General features: G+C 42.1%; 1 protein-coding gene across 1 annotated transcript in view; it reads right to left on the bottom strand.

Moving 5' to 3' along the window:
- Window positions 1–3,868: 3,868 nt before the first annotated feature.
- The window catches only part of MLXIP (MLX interacting protein), a 73,058-nt gene continuing 57,776 nt past the window's right edge, over window positions 3,869–19,150 (bottom strand). Inside the window, exons 13-17 of the mRNA XM_075898646.2 lie at window positions 15,725–15,826; window positions 14,337–14,464; window positions 12,887–13,010; window positions 5,717–5,846; window positions 3,869–4,577 (exon numbers count right to left, since the gene is read on the bottom strand). Coding sequence (XP_075754761.2) covers window positions 4,456–4,577; window positions 5,717–5,846; window positions 12,887–13,010; window positions 14,337–14,464; window positions 15,725–15,826 — 606 coding nt within the window. The 3' untranslated portion in view covers window positions 3,869–4,455. The remainder of the gene's footprint in view (window positions 4,578–5,716; window positions 5,847–12,886; window positions 13,011–14,336; window positions 14,465–15,724; window positions 15,827–19,150) is intronic.

The following is a 19,150-nucleotide window of genomic DNA, read 5'->3' as shown; positions in this document are numbered from 1 at the left end:
AGGACGCCACTGAAGGCAAGGTAGATGGCAAGCATCACCTGAAATTCTCTGTAAACTGCAGACAGATATTGGGGTGCGCTTGAGTGACTGCATCTGTTTGGAGCCAAAGAGAACTGAGATGGAACTTGTTAAGCTGAGGAAGAGTGTGACTACTCTTGGCAGAAATCTTCTTTTTGAGAAATGTGTTATTTAAACCCCACAGTTGGTAAAAAGAAATAGAAGGTTCAACCTTATATGAGAGAAATGTATACCATAGTTCCTCGGTATAAATTGGGTCACTGTCTTTTCATAACAATACTTTGAGATCTAACGAAAAGTTCTGCAGAACTACTAACTACTTTAAAATAGATGGGCAAGCATCATTATTCCCATATTACAGGTGGGGAATCTGTGGCAAAGGGAAGTGACCAGGCCCATGTTGATACAGCAAAAACAGTGGCAGACTCAGGAATTGAACCAAGGTTTGTAAACTCCCAGTCCAGTTTTCAGCACACCCAAAGAGCACAGTCACTAGATGGAATGTGATAAAACATGGAGTCTGTCATAAATAAATGAGAGTTCACATTTACAGAAATCAGGTGACAAAAGGTTCTCAGAATTAGAAACCTCCATTAAGGGGCAAGATCTTATTGTTCAAGTCTTTATGCGTCAGAGGTATTTGTTCATCTCAAAAGATTTAGGAAAGAAGATGATTTCTGGTAAGTGCCAGACAGAATAAAAAGTCTGTATACTTTTTTCTTCTTCCTTGTACACTTTTCCCCCTCCCGCTGTTACTGTCAGCAATTTTTAATTAAAAAACAGATACAAGTGCTACTGATCTTCGTGTAGCAGGCATAACTGTTCAGAGCCTATTTCCCATAAATCTAATGAGATGCATTCTAACTGTCCAATTTTAATCTGTTCAGATATGCAGAGAGACGCGACAGTTTTTAGCAGACTTCTAGATAAAAATGTGGTATCCTGTTAAGTTTAAGCAGCTCACAATATCCTTTAATGTTCCTTTAGGATACCAGTGCAAACAATATGAGTCCTTTTAGTGATTTCAATGGGAGTTGGAACTAAACCTCTTTCGGGCCTGATCCAATGCTCCTGGAAGTCATCAGAAAGACTTCAGTGAGCTTTCTCAGGTGTCATTCCTTAATTCATCTTGATTGTTGAGGGGAAGCTTGATTCTGATCATGCAACACATTGACATCAATGCAATTACTCCCACTTTACACTGGGATGAGGTAAGAACCAGACATCATATCTACCATGCAGACTGGAGACAACTTCAGTTATTAAACATATTAAAAATATTACTAAGAAACAAGATTTGATCTGTAATGTATCACTGAAAAGTGATCTAGTCCTGAACATTTTATCAATGATTTTCTTTCTAATAACCGGATACACATTTTAACATAGATATGCGTATATATCAACAAACTAGACATGTAAATTGAGGAAGTTGGGGGGACCCAACTAATCACTACATCAAAGATTTTGTTAGACAGAAGTTAAGGTCACTGATAAAATGAAGGCTGAATACAGACATCAATAGAAAAGATCTTACATTTATACAGAACCATTTATTCAGATGGATCCCAAACACTATTGCTTACTTTATTAATAGACTATATTGCATATCTAGACCTGAGTATATATATGTAGAAAAGCCACTTCATTGCTTAACAACCATCTCTATATACTATTTCAATAAAGTCATTTGAAAGGGCCTTCAGTTGCCAACTGGCTGTGACTGCACCTTTTCCATAGCTACTTAGGTATATAAATGAGTAGCAAAATGTTTCTAAATTTGCATGCACAGATGCCATTTCTACAACAATTGATGTTCAGCATGTGCAAAAACTCAGCTGTGAAAAATTGATGATGCAAACTTTCAGGACAGGAAAATCCTGCAGTTTGTTTCATAGGTGGTTTGTGAAAGCTTGGCCTTCCAAATGGAAAGTTATACTGCACATAAAGTGAAGAACTGCTTCCTGATGTAAAATCCCTGAAAATATTTTAGAATGTATAATATCAAATTATTTGCAGTTACCTTTCTAGCTATCTACTGTCAGTGTATTTAGACCTGTCCATCTCAATGCAGTTTGCTTTTGACATGGGAAGGAAAAGTAACAAGGGAAGCTATTACATGACTTTAATTGGATTGTTAACATAGTTCCTACTAACGCCTCTCCTGAAAGCAGTGCAATTGTCAGGGTTATTAATAAGTTGTGCTTAATTTTTTTTTTTGCCATGAAAACTGACCTGAGAGTTTTGTTAAACACTTGAGATCTCAAATTTTGAATCAGATACAAAATATAATCAATGCCTTAAAAGCTCACTTTTTTTGCAGATGAAATTAATTAATGAAATGGAACAAAAATAATGCTCAGATGAGTAATCATATTACTGGAGTTGCCCAACAGTGTGAAAGCTGACACCACGAGGCATTTCCCTAGCAATGCACAGGATAGCTCCCCTCTTAGGTGGCTATATGGTAGTAGCTAAGCAACAAATCATTTAGCTTTTCAAAATGCATTGAAAAGCAGGAGCTCAGATATTGCAGTGATGAGTGTTGCATAAAAACCTTGACTGAAGATTTAAGCCTTACATGGTGCCTCTACTTTCAAGTCAAAGGGGTTAGAGATAAAGGATCAGGTTTTTAACAGACTTCGTTACAGAGATGCAGCAGAATAACGTTTTACCCACAAGCCAAATCCTGTCCCCACTATGCAGACTGAGAACAACTCTGGGAGGCAAGGTGCTGTGGAAAGAAAAAAAACACCCAAAGACTTTTGGCTCCACCTTTGCTCCAACCAAAGAAAGTCAATTTTGCAGATCCTCCATGTCAAGAGCAGTGGAGAAGGCACTGAAAGACAAGGTCTGCAAATCATGAGTTAAGAGTCTCTATGGTTACTGCTGGCCAGAAGTTGTTGGCACTATGGTGATGAGCACATTGGAAGTGAACAGTGATGCTTAGACGCATCTACAGTTATGTCAGTTATTGGGACAGTCACAGTGAATTAGATCACATTTCAGATATCAAACAAGCTGTGTTTTAAATTTTATATTGGATGCAAGCCCCCTCTTAAAGACTGATAACTGTGACCTAAATCTTTCTAGAGTTTAGGACTGAGAGCAGGGCCTCTGACACAGGGAAAATAGGCAAAGAAGATATAGGAGTGAAGGATAGCTTATGAGTGCACGTGGACTGATCTAATTTCTGTGATAACATAAATGCCAATTTCCTAGCAATACAAACTCAGTTTCTGTCTCTGAAGCACCACAACAGGAGTGGGGAATCTTTTTTGGGTCGGGGGCTGCTGACCCACAGAAAAATCAGTCAGGGCTGCACACAAATGAGAGAGAAAAAAAATTCCTCACTGATGTGGCCCCGGATTGAGAAGGAAAAAGACACTCCCCACAGAGCCTAGGGAGGCCCAGGTTTGTAGATTTTGGGTACTCCAGCCCTGTGGGGGCACAGTGGCAGGGGCTGGAGTACCAGCATGGGTTCCCCAATTTTGGGGGGGAGCCCTGAGTCTCAGGGGCCAGACCCATGCAGGCAGGCCTTAGGTTCCCCACCCCTGCATTACAGCATCATCTGTGCACATGTTGTATGATGAAAAGTTCAACTCTGCAATATATAAGAAAAAAGAGCTTGCAGCTTAAACCTATATGAAAATTCATGTCTATATAGACAAGTAAAGAATTCACACAAATTAAAGTTAAGTTGTCCTCTTGTACTTGTCAAACTATCCCGCTGCTTACATGTACTGACTAAATCATGAAAAAAAAATCTAAAAAAAATCTGCTTCTTTATATGCTACGAAATAAAGCATGCCCTCCAAATGATTAACATACAAATCATATACTGAACTGATACATACACAACCTGAGATTTTTATTCTAGCATTTTACCACAATTTTGAATCTTTGATTAACATTTTTCTCCTTTGGTTTTAATATGTTGATCATTCTTTTTATCAACTTTTATTGTTCAAGTAAAACAACAAAGAAATTGAATGAACTCCAAATAATAAAATGAAAAAGCACATTATCTTTTATGAAATCAAATGTGAATTTCCCTTTAACAAATTGTTCCTAGGTGTAGTGAATTTACACCTTGTTTAGTACCTGAAGTCATTTTATGCAAAGGTATTCACTGTGTGGTTGTTCATGCTTCATTGATGGAGATTTTCTATTGCTGAATGCAGCACTCGAGCCTACTTAGGTATCTGAGGTTGGCATTTTCACTTTAACTGAAACTAAAAGGTTGTGAAGAAGGAACCAAATATTAACAATGTTGTACTGTAGTTGTATACCTTCAGAGCCCAAAGGCAAAATGCTTGAACAATGTCCTACATGAGAGAAGAGAATCCTTCTAAAGTGCACCAACTGTAAGGAGACTCACAAGTTTGTGAGGCTGGGACGTTACATTTTACATAGGCATCTCATCATTCATGGTTGTTAAGTTTCCCTGGCTGTTTTGTTGATCTTACAAACTGCCTCCATGGCTTGCTCTGGCATACGTGATGGATCTGACAGAATGGAGGTGGTTGTACTGAGATGCCGAAGGGTGTTCAGCACCACTGGAATAAAGGGGCAGAAAAAAAAAATCAAGAACAATTAGTTTGGTTGCAAATAGATTCACGTGCAACACAGTCAATTTACAGCAGGGATGAATGATCTATGCAATATGCAGAGACACTGACATTCTTGCAGTACACACTACAGCAGATTAATTATAGTTAACTCATGTGATTAACTTAAAAATCACAATTAATCACACCTTTATTCATACTGTTAAACGACAGAATACCAGCTGAAATTTAGGGTGTTCTTCTACATTTTCAAATACTGTATATTGATTTACATTACAACACAGAATGCTTCAGTCACCATTCCAGAGAACATGCTTCCACACTGACAAGGCTTGTTAAAAAAATGCACTAATTAAATGTATGACTGAATTGTTTGGGGGAGAACTGTATGTTTTCTGCTATTTTACCCACATTCTGACATACATTTCCTGTTACAGCAGTCTCACATGATGATCCTGCACGTTAATCATTTGAGGAGTGTCTGAAATCTGGATGAAAATGTGTCTTGAATCTACATTTAGTTTCTGATCTCTACAGGCCTGCCAGTGGGGTAGAGACAAAGGAAGCAGCTACCCCAGGGTCCAGTGATTCAAAAGGGCCGGGGGCTCCAAGTCACTGTTGCCATTACAGAGGCAATGGCTGGAGCTCCAGGTCCTTTAAGTAACTGCTGGAGTGCTAAGCAATGCTCTCCCGGTGGCTCTGAGGACTGTTTGTGTTTATGTGTGTGTGTATAGGGAGAGGCTGCAGCATGCCATACTCTGGTAGCTCTGAGGGCTGGCTACTACTAGACCTGTTGCTTCCACCCAAAGACCTGCTCCCTTCTCGAGCAAACCTCTCCTCTCACCACTTGCCAAAGTCTGTTGCCATTCCTCATCCCCCAGTCTTTACAAGCAAAAGCTACATTATTTTTTTTCTCCTCAGTGGCAATGCACAAGAAATGCTCAGAGTGAATTTCACTGGCAACAATAATTCTTAACTTTCCACTGCAACAATGCAATAGGTTTGAAAAAAAAAATCACAGCCTATACTATACTTCCCTTCCCTTTCTAATGCTGAATTTCGAAGAGGAAACTGTATGGTAACAATTGTTACAGTGTTAAATTACCACAAGTTAGAACTCTACTTACTTGGCCTCAGAACAGGGAGCGAACAATATTGATCCAGCCAAGCCATTGTGGTCTGGTTCAGGTCCTCTAAGCTGGTCGTAGACACCATTTCATTGAAGGACTCAAACAATGGCTTAATAATAATACTAAACTGCAAATCAATGATGGTTAAGGGGGAAAAAGACCATGTAGGACTGTAATAAAAAAATAGTACATATACTTACACTGAACTTCAACCACCAAAGGGACACTAACATTTAAAGAAACATTCTGGCTGGGGATATTAAAATAAAATCTAACATCAGTGTTCTTCAGGTGTGTTGTTTGTCTACTTCTGTAATTCATTCTGTATAAGCAGTGAAATTAGACTGGTTTATGTATGATCACTTTCAGTGCCTAGTCTCCATGCTCTAACATCATGCTGTTGCATTTGTGTTGCAAACAACAGAAAGGAACATTGAAAAGAAATTATGAAAAATTTTTCTAGTCCTAGTAGTTTGTCTTCCTCTTTTTATTATACTATTATAATAAAATGATGCAGCCAGCAAAAACTGAAACTGGTAGACATCCATTCTATGGGACACATCTGAAGATCAGGCAATCAGTGCTAATAGCAGCAAGCTATAAACATGCTTTTTTTTTTTTGGTTTCCCCCCATAATTCCTTGACCCTGTGATGGCTATGGGCAGGGCTCGACAAATCGCAGTTTCTACTCAAATTGCCTGTGGCGAGTAGATTTCAGCCAGTTGCCCCATTCACCAGCAGCACGCGCATGCGCAATGCGGGTCTTGCGCATGAGCAGTGCAGGGCTGGAGAGTAGATTTCGCCACCGTTTGTCAAGCCCTGGCTATAGGGGTAGCTCAGTGGTTTGAGCACTAGCTTGCTAAACCCAGGGTTCAGAGTTCAATCCTTGAGGAGGCCATTTAGGGATCTGGTGAAAATCTGTCAGGTATGGTACTTGGTTCTGCTGAGAAAGCAGAGGACTGGACTCAATGACCTTTCAAAGTCCTTTCCAGTTCTAGGAGATCAGAATATCTCCATTCATTTCATTACTAGAAAAGAAGGTCTGGACAGGATTCTCAGATTATTATAACAACCTGAAACATACTGAGCAATGTATGATGATCATTTCCTCCTACTAGCAAAGGACTGCACCATTCAAGGCACACTTTGTCTCTGGTTGGCCAGCATAGTAAGGACTGGGAGCAGATATCAAATCAGGGTCTCCTATATGGCAGCTGAATTTGTAACCAAGTCTGACCTTCAAAGGAATTGATGATGATGATGTTTAATTAATTTCAAAAACAACCCCTTCCCTAACCAAATTAAAACTTAAAATCAAACCAGTTTGTAAAATATATATCCACAGAACTTATCTTTAAGAGTTCAGTTCTATGATCAGTGGCCCTGAGAAGCTACCATTATCTTTACATCTACTGATAACAGTAATTTTTTCCCAATTCCATCAAAGTTTGGAAATATGGCGCAAATAAGTCTCAATACTGTAATATGCTCCTGGGTACCCTCCAACACTAGTGACCAAGATCAATCTAATCATTTTCCATTATGTTTAAAGGGACTGCCTATGCTTATACCTACTTGTAAAATGACTGGAAAGGGGATGTAACAGGCTATTCTTCAGCTATCACTACCAGTCCAAGGTCAGATTACTCATCTTCTTTACTGAGCAGAAACTCTTAAGAGATTTTCAGATTTATGTTTTGAACCTCCTTTACAGACATTTCAGAAAGGTGAAAACAGCTTTAATTAGTTATCACCATAGCTGGCTACAGGGCCGGCTCAAGGTACCAGCAAAACAAGCAGGTGCTTGGGGCAGCACATTGCCGGGGCAGCATTCCGGCTTGCAGGAGGAGCAGGTGGAGAGCCCCACGGAGGCTGTCCTGAGGTAGGAGCCCCACACCCGGCTGCTCGGAGCCTGCACCTGGCCCCGGGGCGCTGGGAGCTATGTGTGGGCAGCCCCCAAGGTGCAGCCCCTGCTGGGGTGCTTCTTGGAGGGCGGTGCCGGATGGTCACAGCTGCTGCAGCTGCTGGTGACGCTGAGCCCAGTGGGGCAGACTTCAGCCATGGTGGCTGCTTCTGGCAGCTGGCTCCCGACTCACTGGAGCTGAGTTCAGGTGGGCACTGGGGCCCCATCTCCCGAACGCCAGGAACAAGCGAGACCCTCCTCCAGCTCCTCCTGCCGCAAATGCACCCAAGCAGCACCCGGCCACTTCTCAGCAGCCAGCTCCCATTGCTGCCGCCGCCGCTACAGCTGCCTCCTGCCTGGTGCCCGCCAAGTGCTTGAGCAATCAGCATCTGGAGACAGTCATCATCTGCTCCGGCCGGAGAGCTGTGACCGCTCTGACCAGCCGGAGCATCAGCAGAGAAAAATGGAGGTGGGGCTAAAAGAGAGGGCCGGTTCTATTTTTGGGGGAGGGGGAATTGCTAGTTTCCAACAGGTCTCCATGCAGCTGGGGATCCCTGATTGCATTATGTGGTGCGCCCGCCACAAACTCTCCTAATCCCAGGTGCTACCAAAGCCCCAGGGGTGGCTGGGTCTGGCTCACTCTCTCCTGTGTGCGCGCGAGCCCCTTTCCCCCCCTCACCCTCCCCTCCACACGCGCGGTCCCAAGCCAGCTGGTTGGAGCCGGGAGCCGCTGCTCTTCCACTCCGCCCGCCCGCTCAAAGTTGCGGGGATCTCCCTTCTGGAGGCAGTCTCGTCATTTTTCAATGGTGACAGCGGGAGGGCAGGGGAACCAGAGGAGGAGGAGGCAAAGAACATGCTATAAAAGGACCCGTTAGCCTCTCACCGCCGCACAGGCACAGTGCGAACGTGATAATTCGGAGGGAAGCCCCAGCGAGCGGAGCGGTAACGACACCCGTTCCTGCCACTGAGAAGTGTCAAGGGAGCAGGGTGACAGCGAATAGCCGCCAAGCATGCACGCAATTCCGACCCCCTACTTCCCCGGGTTGCTTTCCAGCAGTCTAGCCAAAAGCGGGGAAGTTAGGGTGGAATGCAAGAGAAATCAGAGTCCCATTTAAATACAGGGTGCTTCACCTCAGCAGTTACATCCCTTTTCTCCCAGCCCTTCCTTCTGTATTGGACACATAGCTGCTTTGGGTGAAAGTGAATCTCCAGCCTTGTAGGGAGTGAAGGAGAGAGAGAGAGAGAGAGAGAGAGAGAGAGAGAGAGAGAGAGAGAGAGGAGCCTTCTGCTCTGGTGCACACAGATTTATGGCTCCCAGGACACTCCCGGGTTGTAGGACCCTTGAGTTCCTTTTTCTCTCACTGCTCAGAGTTCGTAAATAAAAGCCCAAATATTCTTCAGACTTACACAACCTGGAAAAGGTTGCTAGGCAAGCCGATTTCCGCCATTAAAAAAAAAAATCACTCTTCCTGCGAATGATTAAGAGCTGGTTAGAAGGAAACACACCTACGCAGTCTAGGGAACCTTCCAGCTAAAACCGATACGCACTCTTTTAAACGGAGAAGATAAACCAGCTAGTCTATAGGGCTTTATAACCACTGAATGCATCCTGAGTTGCACCTACAAACATCTCTACATGGGCAGTAGATTTACTGATCGCCCTCTAATGGGCAATTATGGATTGCTGTTATTGTTGATAAACTATGGATGTGTTGATAAACTATGGATGTGTTCTTTGTTGGGCACTTACAATATGTACCAGGTATAGAAAATCCATATAGTCTCCTCCAAGAGTTTACCAATACATTTGACACAATAGGTTTCACAATCCTTATTAGCTTAGAATCAGAAGGGTAGCCCTGTTAATCTGAATCTGCATAAACAACCAGAAATCCTGTGACACATTTAGACTAACAGATCTATTGGAGAACAAGGTTTCGTGGGCAAAAGACCCACTTTTGCCCATGAAAGCTTGTTCACAGGACTTCTCCTTATTAGCCCATTTTCTGTAAGCACGGCTTTTGGTCCTCCCTCTCCGGTCTATCAATTTGGTTTTGGTAATTGTGATTTTATTAAAATTAAACCGAGTACACTAGTAGGAAATTGTTTTATTTCACTAACTATACATTTTCAGTTTTCATTTAAAAAAAAATTTAAACAGTAAAAAACAAACAAACAAACAAAAACCATTGGAAAGTGCAAACGTGTAAAAGCCAACACAAAAAAGGGGCGGCCAAAAATTTTTTTGCTTGGGGCGGCAAAAAACCTAGAGCCGGCCCTGGCTGGCTAAGAGCACAGACAGCCTCCTTAGCTTTCACTGAACAGCATTCTGGAAAATGTCAGTGTAGTCTGAGTTTAAACCCAATTGCTAAAAGGGTATTTGGAGACCTACTTTACTGTGAGAGATGGTTTGAAGAGAAAATTATTCTCTCCTTCCAAGGTTCCTGCTACAGACTACCTAAAACAATATCTCTGATAAACTTACACCGCCCAGTTCATCTCCGTGGGACATTAACTCTGAAACCTCATGACATTCATTTAGATGTCGGGAGGGATAGCTCAGTGGTTTGCGTATTGGCCTGCTAAACCCAGGGTTGTAAGTTTAATCCTTGTGGAGGCCATTTAGGGATTTGGGGAAAAAATTCATCAGGGATGATACTTGGTCCTGCTGTGAAGGCAGGAGACTGGACTCGATGACCTTCAAGGTCCCTTCCAGTTCTAGGAGATAGGCAATCTCCATTATAAAAAGATCCAAATCCAACCATTTTACTGTTGATCATGTAGGAGAAATAGCCAACATTCCTAAATTGCTTCTCACATCTACCTTCATAACAAAAGTCCCAACTGCCTCTTACCGAGCCACCAAAACTCCCAGCTTCCTCCCTGGCAAATTCTACAATGCTCTTACACCTTTTTAAAAAACCAGATTATGGGGGGGAACAGAAGGACGGGAGCCATACAGCTTCCCACTCCCTCTCAGGGAGGTGGAGGAGGGATTGGTGAGCGTAGTGTACATGGGGTGCAGCACTTTAGTTAACTTGAAAGTGAAAAAACCTGCCAGGGCTATTAGCAGAACATTGAGCCTGTGAAAGAGCCATTCAAGTGATAATGAAGCTACTTAACAGGCATTTGCCAGCCCCAGGTATAGACTGTCCATTCCCCAACTTACTGTGTTAGTCGTTGGGACCTTTAATGAAACATTTTTAAAGCACATTTTAAACAGTGATAGAGATGTAGCCGTGTTAGTCTGCTGTAGCTGAAACAAAAAACAGGACTATGTAGCACTTTACAGACTAACAAGATGGTTTATTAGATGATGAGCTTTTGTGGGCCAGATGCACTTCCTCAGATCAAAAAATCATTTTTTGATCTGAGGAAGTGGGTCTGGCCCTCGAAAGCTCATCATCTAATAAACCATCTTGCTAGTCTTTAAAGTGCTACATAGTCCTGTACTTTATTTGAAACAGTGCATTGCTGAAAATTATAAAATCTAAAAAAATGTTGTCCTCTGATTCACTGCTGTTGCGCACAGGGGCACCAGTTTAATAGGACTGTCCAGGGCCTCATAAATCCTAAGAATGGCCCGGCTTGAGCTTTTCCCAGAGACGGTTAGGTCAAACTTGCTGCAGAGCACATGGAAACCTTGCCTACAAATGTTGTACAATCTGACTAAAAGGGATGGAGTCCGGTTGGTCAGGCCCAACAATGTGTTTCAATGAATTGGGGGAGGAGGGGGGAGAGAGACAATTCAGCACAGTACTCAGTGCAAAAGAGTCACAAAGAGAAACTGACTAGTCTGGTTCATTGTACAGGTTAAGTGAAGGACAAAAGAAAACCATATGAATGGTGCAAAGCACACACAATTTCATTAAAATTAAAGTTTAATAATCGTGGTACAGGCAGCCCCCGGGTTACGTACAAGATAGGGACTGTAGGTTTGTTGTTATGTTGAATTTGTATGTAAGTCGGAACTGGCGTCAGCCGCTGCTGAAACTAATCAGTTTCAACCGCGGCTGAATCTGGATGCCAGTTCTGACTTACATACAGATTCAACTTAAGAAACCCAGGCGTCCCCAAGTCAGCTGCTGCTGAAACTGATCAGTGGCTGATTCCAGGAAGCCTGGGGCAGAGCAACTCTGCCTTGGGCTTCCTGTAGTCAGCCACTGGTCAGTTTCAGCAGCGGCTGACTTGGGGACGCCTGGGGCGGAGCAGCTGGGGTGCTGCTGGGTTGCTCCAGTAGCACGGCTCCTTGGCGCTACTGGAGCAACCCAGCAGCACCCCAGCTGCTCTGCCCCAGGCGTCCTGATTCAGCCGCTGCTGAAACTGACCAGCAGCGGCTGAATCAGGACGCCTGGGGCAGAGCAGCTGGGGTGCTGCCGGGTTGGTCCAGAGCGGCGCTGCGGGACCAACCCGGCAGCTCCCAGCTGCTCTACCCCAGGGGTAGGCAAGAAAAGCCTGGTCTGCTGGGGGGGGGGGGCACTAGCTGCACCCCCCGCCAGCAGACCAGGGAGACGGGGGTGGCGGGACCGCCCAAGTCCTCCACGGCTTTGCTCCGTCTCCCTGGTCTGCTGACCTGGGAGATGCGGAGCAAAGCTGCAGAGCACGCGGGCAGCGGGACAGTCCAGGCGCGCCACGGCTGTCCCACTGCTGGCGTGCTCCAAGGCTTTGACTCCCCCAGCAGACCAGGGAGACCGGGAGAAGCTTTTCTCACCCCGGAGGACACGGGTGGCGACACGCCGCCCGTGAGCTCCGGGGGCGAGAAAAGCCCCGTTCGTAAGTGCGGATCCGACATAAGTCGGATCTGCGTAAGTCGGGACTGCCTGTAGTTATCAGTAAGGAATTGATATAGCTTATCTTGACAGTGGTCCTTTTTTAAAAATGAAAAGGTAAGTTATAATCTCAGGAACAATATTCACTAAACTTTAACCATTTTTAAACCATAATAACAAATAACAATAATACTATGAATTCTAAGAGCACATTCCTTCCAAACCTCTCCAAGAGCTTTACAGACATTAATGGATTTACACCTCACAATGCACTGTGAAGCAGAGAAATATTATTCTCATTTTATAGATCAGAAAATAGAGTAACGGGGTTATTTAAGTGAATGGCTAAAAGTTGTAGCATCAGTTTTTGGCAGAGTTTGGATTAGAACAAAATGTTCCTGACTCCCACTCCTATACTCCAATTACAATACTCTAGTGCGTTTTTAGTGCGTTTTTAATATAAATGCAATGCACAGTATCACAGTGAAAGGATACAATCCAAAACTTCCAATTCTGGAGGGTCCTGTTTCTCACATACTCATCAAACATACTCCGCATGTGATCAAATCTCTGCCGTGTAATGGGAACCCCAGTAGCAGGAAGCTGCTGTTGACAAGAACTGAAGAAAAAGGCCATAGCTCAAAATCTCTTTGCAGAAAGGAGATGTTTCTCTTCCAAACCAAACTCTAATACAGAACAAGCACCAAACTTTAGCACCATTGAATTAATGATGCCTGTTAGGGGAAACTCAGTAATGTGTATTGTGTAACACAGTTTTCTTGTCAGTTTTGTCCATATCCATTTACAAAAGAGAATTTTCGAATGCTAAGCATTTATCATTACAAATAATAGAGTTAAAAACAAAGTAAAGCCTCTAACAACGTAATCTTCAGGACCGATGCAGAAAATATTAAAACACACTAGAAATAGCAGTCAGATCAAAAACTCATAGGCAAAAAATCACCACTAATATTTTCTTCAAATTTCTATGATTTTAGGACATAGCCCAAATTAAAGGGGGAATTTAAAATCAACTGAATAAATGTTCATCAGTTATTATAAATATATTTTATTGCTCGCTTCAAATCTCTAATTACATAACAGAACATTTAACAATTCTGTGGATGAAAAGTGCTACACAAAATGCTTTACAATAGGATAGTTACCTTCTATTGTATAAATGGGGAAACTGAGGTACAGAGCAATTAAAATGACTTGCCTGAGATCACAGAAGAAGTCAGTTGCAGAGCCAGTAAGAGATCATTGCACCTCAAGTCTCATTTCTGTTCTCTATTCAGCAGACATTATATCTTCCAATAATGAAAGATTACATACAACAGAACCATTACAGCTCCCCTACTTTAGAGAACACAATTTCTGATAGGGGTGTAACAGTGTAACTGTTTAAACAATTAACCAATAAACATTGGCTTATCTGTTTCCATCACAGTTACATGCCAGCTCCCAACCTAGTTCCCAGAGACCTGGCTGCTGCCCTACGCTGCAGGCTCTAGAGTATAAACTTTATATTGCAGAGCCCTCGGTATGTGTAAGCAGTAGGATTTTTAAGTTATACAGTTATATTTTTAACTGATTTCTTTTTTTACATCTCTAATTTCTGATGGACAGTACAATACTGCTTTGAACACAACCCTTCCTGACTACTTCTCAGGAATGTTATGACTGGCGGGCTGGGCCATTTTTGGTGCTTATCATGGTGTACTAAGAGCCTACAGTACGTCTATACAGAAGCCTAATGATGCTCATCCTATTGTGATTTTGCTTTTTCATTGGGATCCACTGATTTTTTTTTCCCCCTCTTCAATGCTCCACTGCCATATAGCATAATATTTGATGCAGATATCCAAGGCTATTTACGCAAAAGGAATGCTCCCCACCGTCTGGTCATTATGAAAAAAGGTAACAATTCCCCCCAAAACCTCACATGATGGTAGCATTTAGCTCCTCAATCTCTTCCCGGAGGCGCCTGGTTTCCTCTTGTGACTGCATTCTCTCCTGCTGTAGCTTAGCTATATATTCCACAGTCTTCTGGAGCGTGATCGCATGGCTGATCTGTACCAAAGGGAATCACAAAATTAACTTTCCAGAGTTGATCTAAATAGCCTAAGAGTTTGCCCCAAACCAAATAAAGCACCTACAGAAGAATTTCTTCCACTTTATCATATTCCTTATCCACCCTGGCAAAGCACTTTGGAATTGGAAGATGAACAGTGTTTCAAAAGAGAAATTAATCAGCTAGGTATTTATCCTGACTCTTATTAGCATTGATATAGTGAAAGATGCATGTGTGTGCAATTTGTCCTTTCTTTCCCAAATTGGATTTTAACTACCTTATCAATGGAAATGTTGAAATTGTTTGTTAATCACTTTCTTTCTTAACAAGTATTCATACTTCTTAATGAGGGGTGTTATAACTTCTTTGATATGTTTCTTATGTGATTAACGGACTTGGTCTTTTCTCATTATCATTAAACATATGGGAAAGTGTCTAATGGTTATTAAAGAAGCCAAACAACGTTACTGAGTTCTAGTCTAGGATCTACCTCTGTGTGTACCTTTGACAGGATAGAAATGAATAACTTAGGCTTTTTTATTTAAATTAAACACATTTTTTAAATGAAGACAATAGATGTTAAGGCCCACATTTATTGTAATACATTAAATGCATTTCAATAAATATAAGACGACACTTCATCTGTGAACCCTTCCTCACTCTGACTCAAATCAATTCACCCTGGGCTTTAAGGTTACAGTCTTTCTGTGCTACAGTTTATCCATCTGTCAAATTTGTACATGACTTGCCTCACAGTGTTGTGAGAATTAAGGCAGGTTCCTAAAATATTATTTTGAGATGGCAGAGGAAAGGACCCATATATGGTAAGCACAAAGCATGACCATGCTGCACATAAGATCAAATCCCTGTTACTGCAGCTCCAGGAGAAAAGACCACTGCACTGCCCAGTTTCCTTTCCTTCCCCTTTGGGTCCTAAAGCTGAAGCTCAAGCTCAAAGTGGACTCCCTGAAATTTTGAGACTTGTACTGGTAGGTAGAGGTAAAAGAACAAAAAGCTGACATGCACTCAGCTACCTGGCTAGTAACAATAGATTTTCTTCTACCCAGCTTGGGAACCCTCCCCTAAACATTTATGGCACATATGCATCAGATAACATCACTTTGATTTGTACTTCAAATTCTCCAGTGAAACACGTGTTGTTCAGATATATTAACAACCCTTTTCAGAATGAATGGTTTCTATAATTTTATATTGAGATACTTGCCAGGTTGAACATGCATAGCACTCAGACAACTTACTGACTTAGAGTTAGCTGATACCAAGCTGTTCAGGGTGCTAAAACCAATCTTGATATTAAATCTTCTCTTTTGTTCTGCCGAAATATGCTTTATCCTTCGATTCTGCATAAACAAACAAAGATACCTAATAAATCTATGCTAGTTTCTATACCACGGCCCCATGCTAACTTTTGCTATTAATATCAATACAATTTTATTTTCTTGTTGAATTAAAGTTACCATGATATTCATAGCCTTCAAATAGGCAGTGAAGTATCATAGTGAAATTAATTACTCACACATGGCAATTTCAACCCTTTCAGAAGTGTCCACTGTACTAAATGCAAACCAAAACCAGTTTAATAGGTTTTCTTCTTAGATTTAGGAAGATGATGTTAAAAAAAACCCTGAAATTCTGATCGTGTTTCTTTACATCCTTAGACCTTTAAAATAACCTACAAATTATGAGTCTAACCCACCATCCCTAGTGCAGCAAAAATAGCCACTGAAGTCAGTGGATTTTACAAGTATGAAAGGAACCCACAATTGGATTTTAACATTTGGAATACAATCTTTGGCACGTATAAATAGTTTAAATAATTATTTGGCTTACATGCTACCACATATTTCTAAAGCTGTCAAACATCTTTTTCCATCAGATCCATGAAAAAGGAATTATCAGATTTAGCAATTTCCTAGTGTTTTTCATTGTGCTTTACAGAAGATAACTGACATTAGCCTCCTTTTATGGAGGGGAAAAATGAGGAACAACAAGATTAACTGGACAACTATATCACAAAACAAGTCAGTGGCAGATTCTGAAACAGAACCTAAATTTCCTGATTCGCAATCCAGTGCTTTACGCACTAGATGTGCTGCTAAACTGTAATGAAGCAGTTTTATTTAGCAAGACCATCACCTTTTAGTTTTGAGAACAACAACATTCCAAAAAGAGAAAAGAATGGAAGGCTAAAGGTGGACAAACATCAAAATAGCCTGTAACAATCACTGATCCTTTGCCTGCTTATTAACATATTGGGATTTAGAATACAGGCAGCCCCCGAGTTACTCGTATCCGACTTAAGTCGGATCCGTACTTACGAACGGGGCTTTTCTCGCCCCGGAGGACGCGGGCGGCGGGACCGCCCAGACGCGCCGCAGTCCCACTGCCTGGGTCCTCCACGGCTTTGCACTTGGGGTGCTGCCAGGTTGGTCCCCGCAGTGCTGAGGTGCGGTGCTGCGGAGACCTACCTGGCAGCGCCCCAGTTGCTCTGTCCCAGGCGTCCAGAGTCAGCTGCTGTTGAAACAGATCAGCGGCTGATTCAAGGAAGCCCGGGGCAGAGAAACTCTGCCTCGGGCTTCCTGTAGTCAGCCGCTGGTCAGTTTCAGCAGCGGCTGAATCTGGACCCCAGTTCTGATTTAAGTACAAATTCGACTTAAGTACAAACCTACAGTCCTTATCTTGTACGTAACCCGGGGACTGCCTGTACAAAGCATTCAGAATCACCAATACTTATGCCAAAATGACTGAAATTTAATTCATTGTAGCTTTGTTTTCCCAAGGACACCTCATCTTCTAGTGGCTACCTACTTCTAGAGAATGAAACAGAGATGATAGCCTTCTTGGGTCTGCTGTGGTTTTTGTTGTGTTTTTTGTATAATCAAGGAAAAATTCTACAAAGACCAAGGTCTCTAACAGTTTGATTTAACAACTGGCATTTCTACAGTAGCTCTCATTCCAAAGTAAATCCACACTACAACTTGGAATAGAGCTTGTAAGGTTACCCAGATGGATGGCTCCAAACATATGTCATAGCACATGGCTAGAACTCTCTTTGTAACCAAAGCAGAGTTCCTTTTAAGCTGAGAGCTTGGGTGGACACCCAGGAGAGATTCAAATGCCACCCAGCTGATTAGCAGAGTGCCCACAGCTGGCAGCATGTGTTTATACTGGTGGGCCACATCTGTACATGCTTCATTGCACATAAATTCATTCATGGATGGTAAAAATTAGAAGGGAATATTGCATAACAACTCAGTGTTTTGCTACTGGCAAATGGCTCTCTTCTGTCTTTTTGTTCTGAAGACAGGAATCCCCAATCATGTGTATGGCATGGCCAATCTTCCATCCCTTCAGCCGTGTGGAAGGATATCCTTGAGGGCATATGCTACTCCTGCCACTCCATTCGTATGCCCTCCAAACACTCTAACTTCTACCAATGTGTTAGATAGAGTAGTTACAGGTGCACAAAATGGTAGTGACAGTAGAAATGTGACTGTCTAAGAACAAACTGAGATCCAAGTTAGAAACTATAGTGATGACACAGCCTTTACAGCAAACTTGGTTATAAATGATATTCCTTGTGCAGGATTCTAGGGCATTTCAGTGAGCTTTCACTGAGTTAAATCTTCTTAGCATGCAGCAGTTACCCTGTCAGCAAGGTGTTGCCTGCTCCATTTTAACAAAGGCAGAGGAGAATGAAGAGATGAAAAGATTCCACTGACCCATGAATAAATTGATGAAGGGTAAGAAAAATGAATGTGGTTGCAAGGGAGACAAGCCAGCCTGGAAATATCTGCCCTCTAGTGGGAGCAAGGAGAGATCTTTGTAGTAGAGGATTTAAAAAAAAAATCAGGTTGGCCCTATCCATTTATAGCAATGTTGTTTTGTGCAGAATAACCCCTTCACTGTATACAGACAGTTATTACAGTAGGGAATACTTCCCAAAGTTCTGAGGGGAAATAGCAGCTCTTTAATAATACACAGCAACTTTATCACTTTCATCTTAGGAAGAGAGGTGAAGACACTCATACCAAAATGAATCTTTGAGAGGAATGCCAGAGACTCTGGAACTAAAATTACCCCAGTATGAAATCAGCCAGGTCATCAGAGCTAACACTGCCAGCACTGTGAGTATCATTATGTTTGTAAAAAGCAGAGACGATTTGTCAGAAAGGAAGTCAGCCAGAGTTCTGCTTCCACTACACTGACCTGCTATTTCATGATAATTACACTTTACTGAGTTCCAGAGTATTCAGTTTTGCACTTTCTTCAGGCTTTATGAAAGGACCAAAAAGTGCAACTACCAGGGACTATCAAAATGTATCAGACACAGCCAGGTGAAATCACCCCAACAAACAGCACTGAAGATCAAGAACCCCCAAAACTGAGCAGCCAGAAGAACGCCCAACAGAACAACAATAATTTTCATGGAAAAAACTCATCCACAGATAAACTAAAATGGCTTAGAGGCCTATGGCCAAGACGAGCTGAATATAGATCTACCAGTTAAAACCTAGATCTGTCATAAGGGTTACGTAAACTAAGTATCAACTCTAATAAAGATAACAAGAAATACAGCCAACCCTCCTTGCACATATTGGATAACATATCACTGCCAAGCACAGCAAAATCAGTACCACTACAAAGCCTGAAGCCATAATGAA

This window comes from Pelodiscus sinensis, chromosome Z (assembly GCF_052426305.1).
Source record: "Pelodiscus sinensis isolate ZL-2025 chromosome Z, ASM5242630v1, whole genome shotgun sequence".
Taxonomy (NCBI): Eukaryota; Metazoa; Chordata; order Testudines; family Trionychidae; genus Pelodiscus; species Pelodiscus sinensis.
This window is presented reverse-complemented; position numbering and strand designations above follow the sequence as displayed.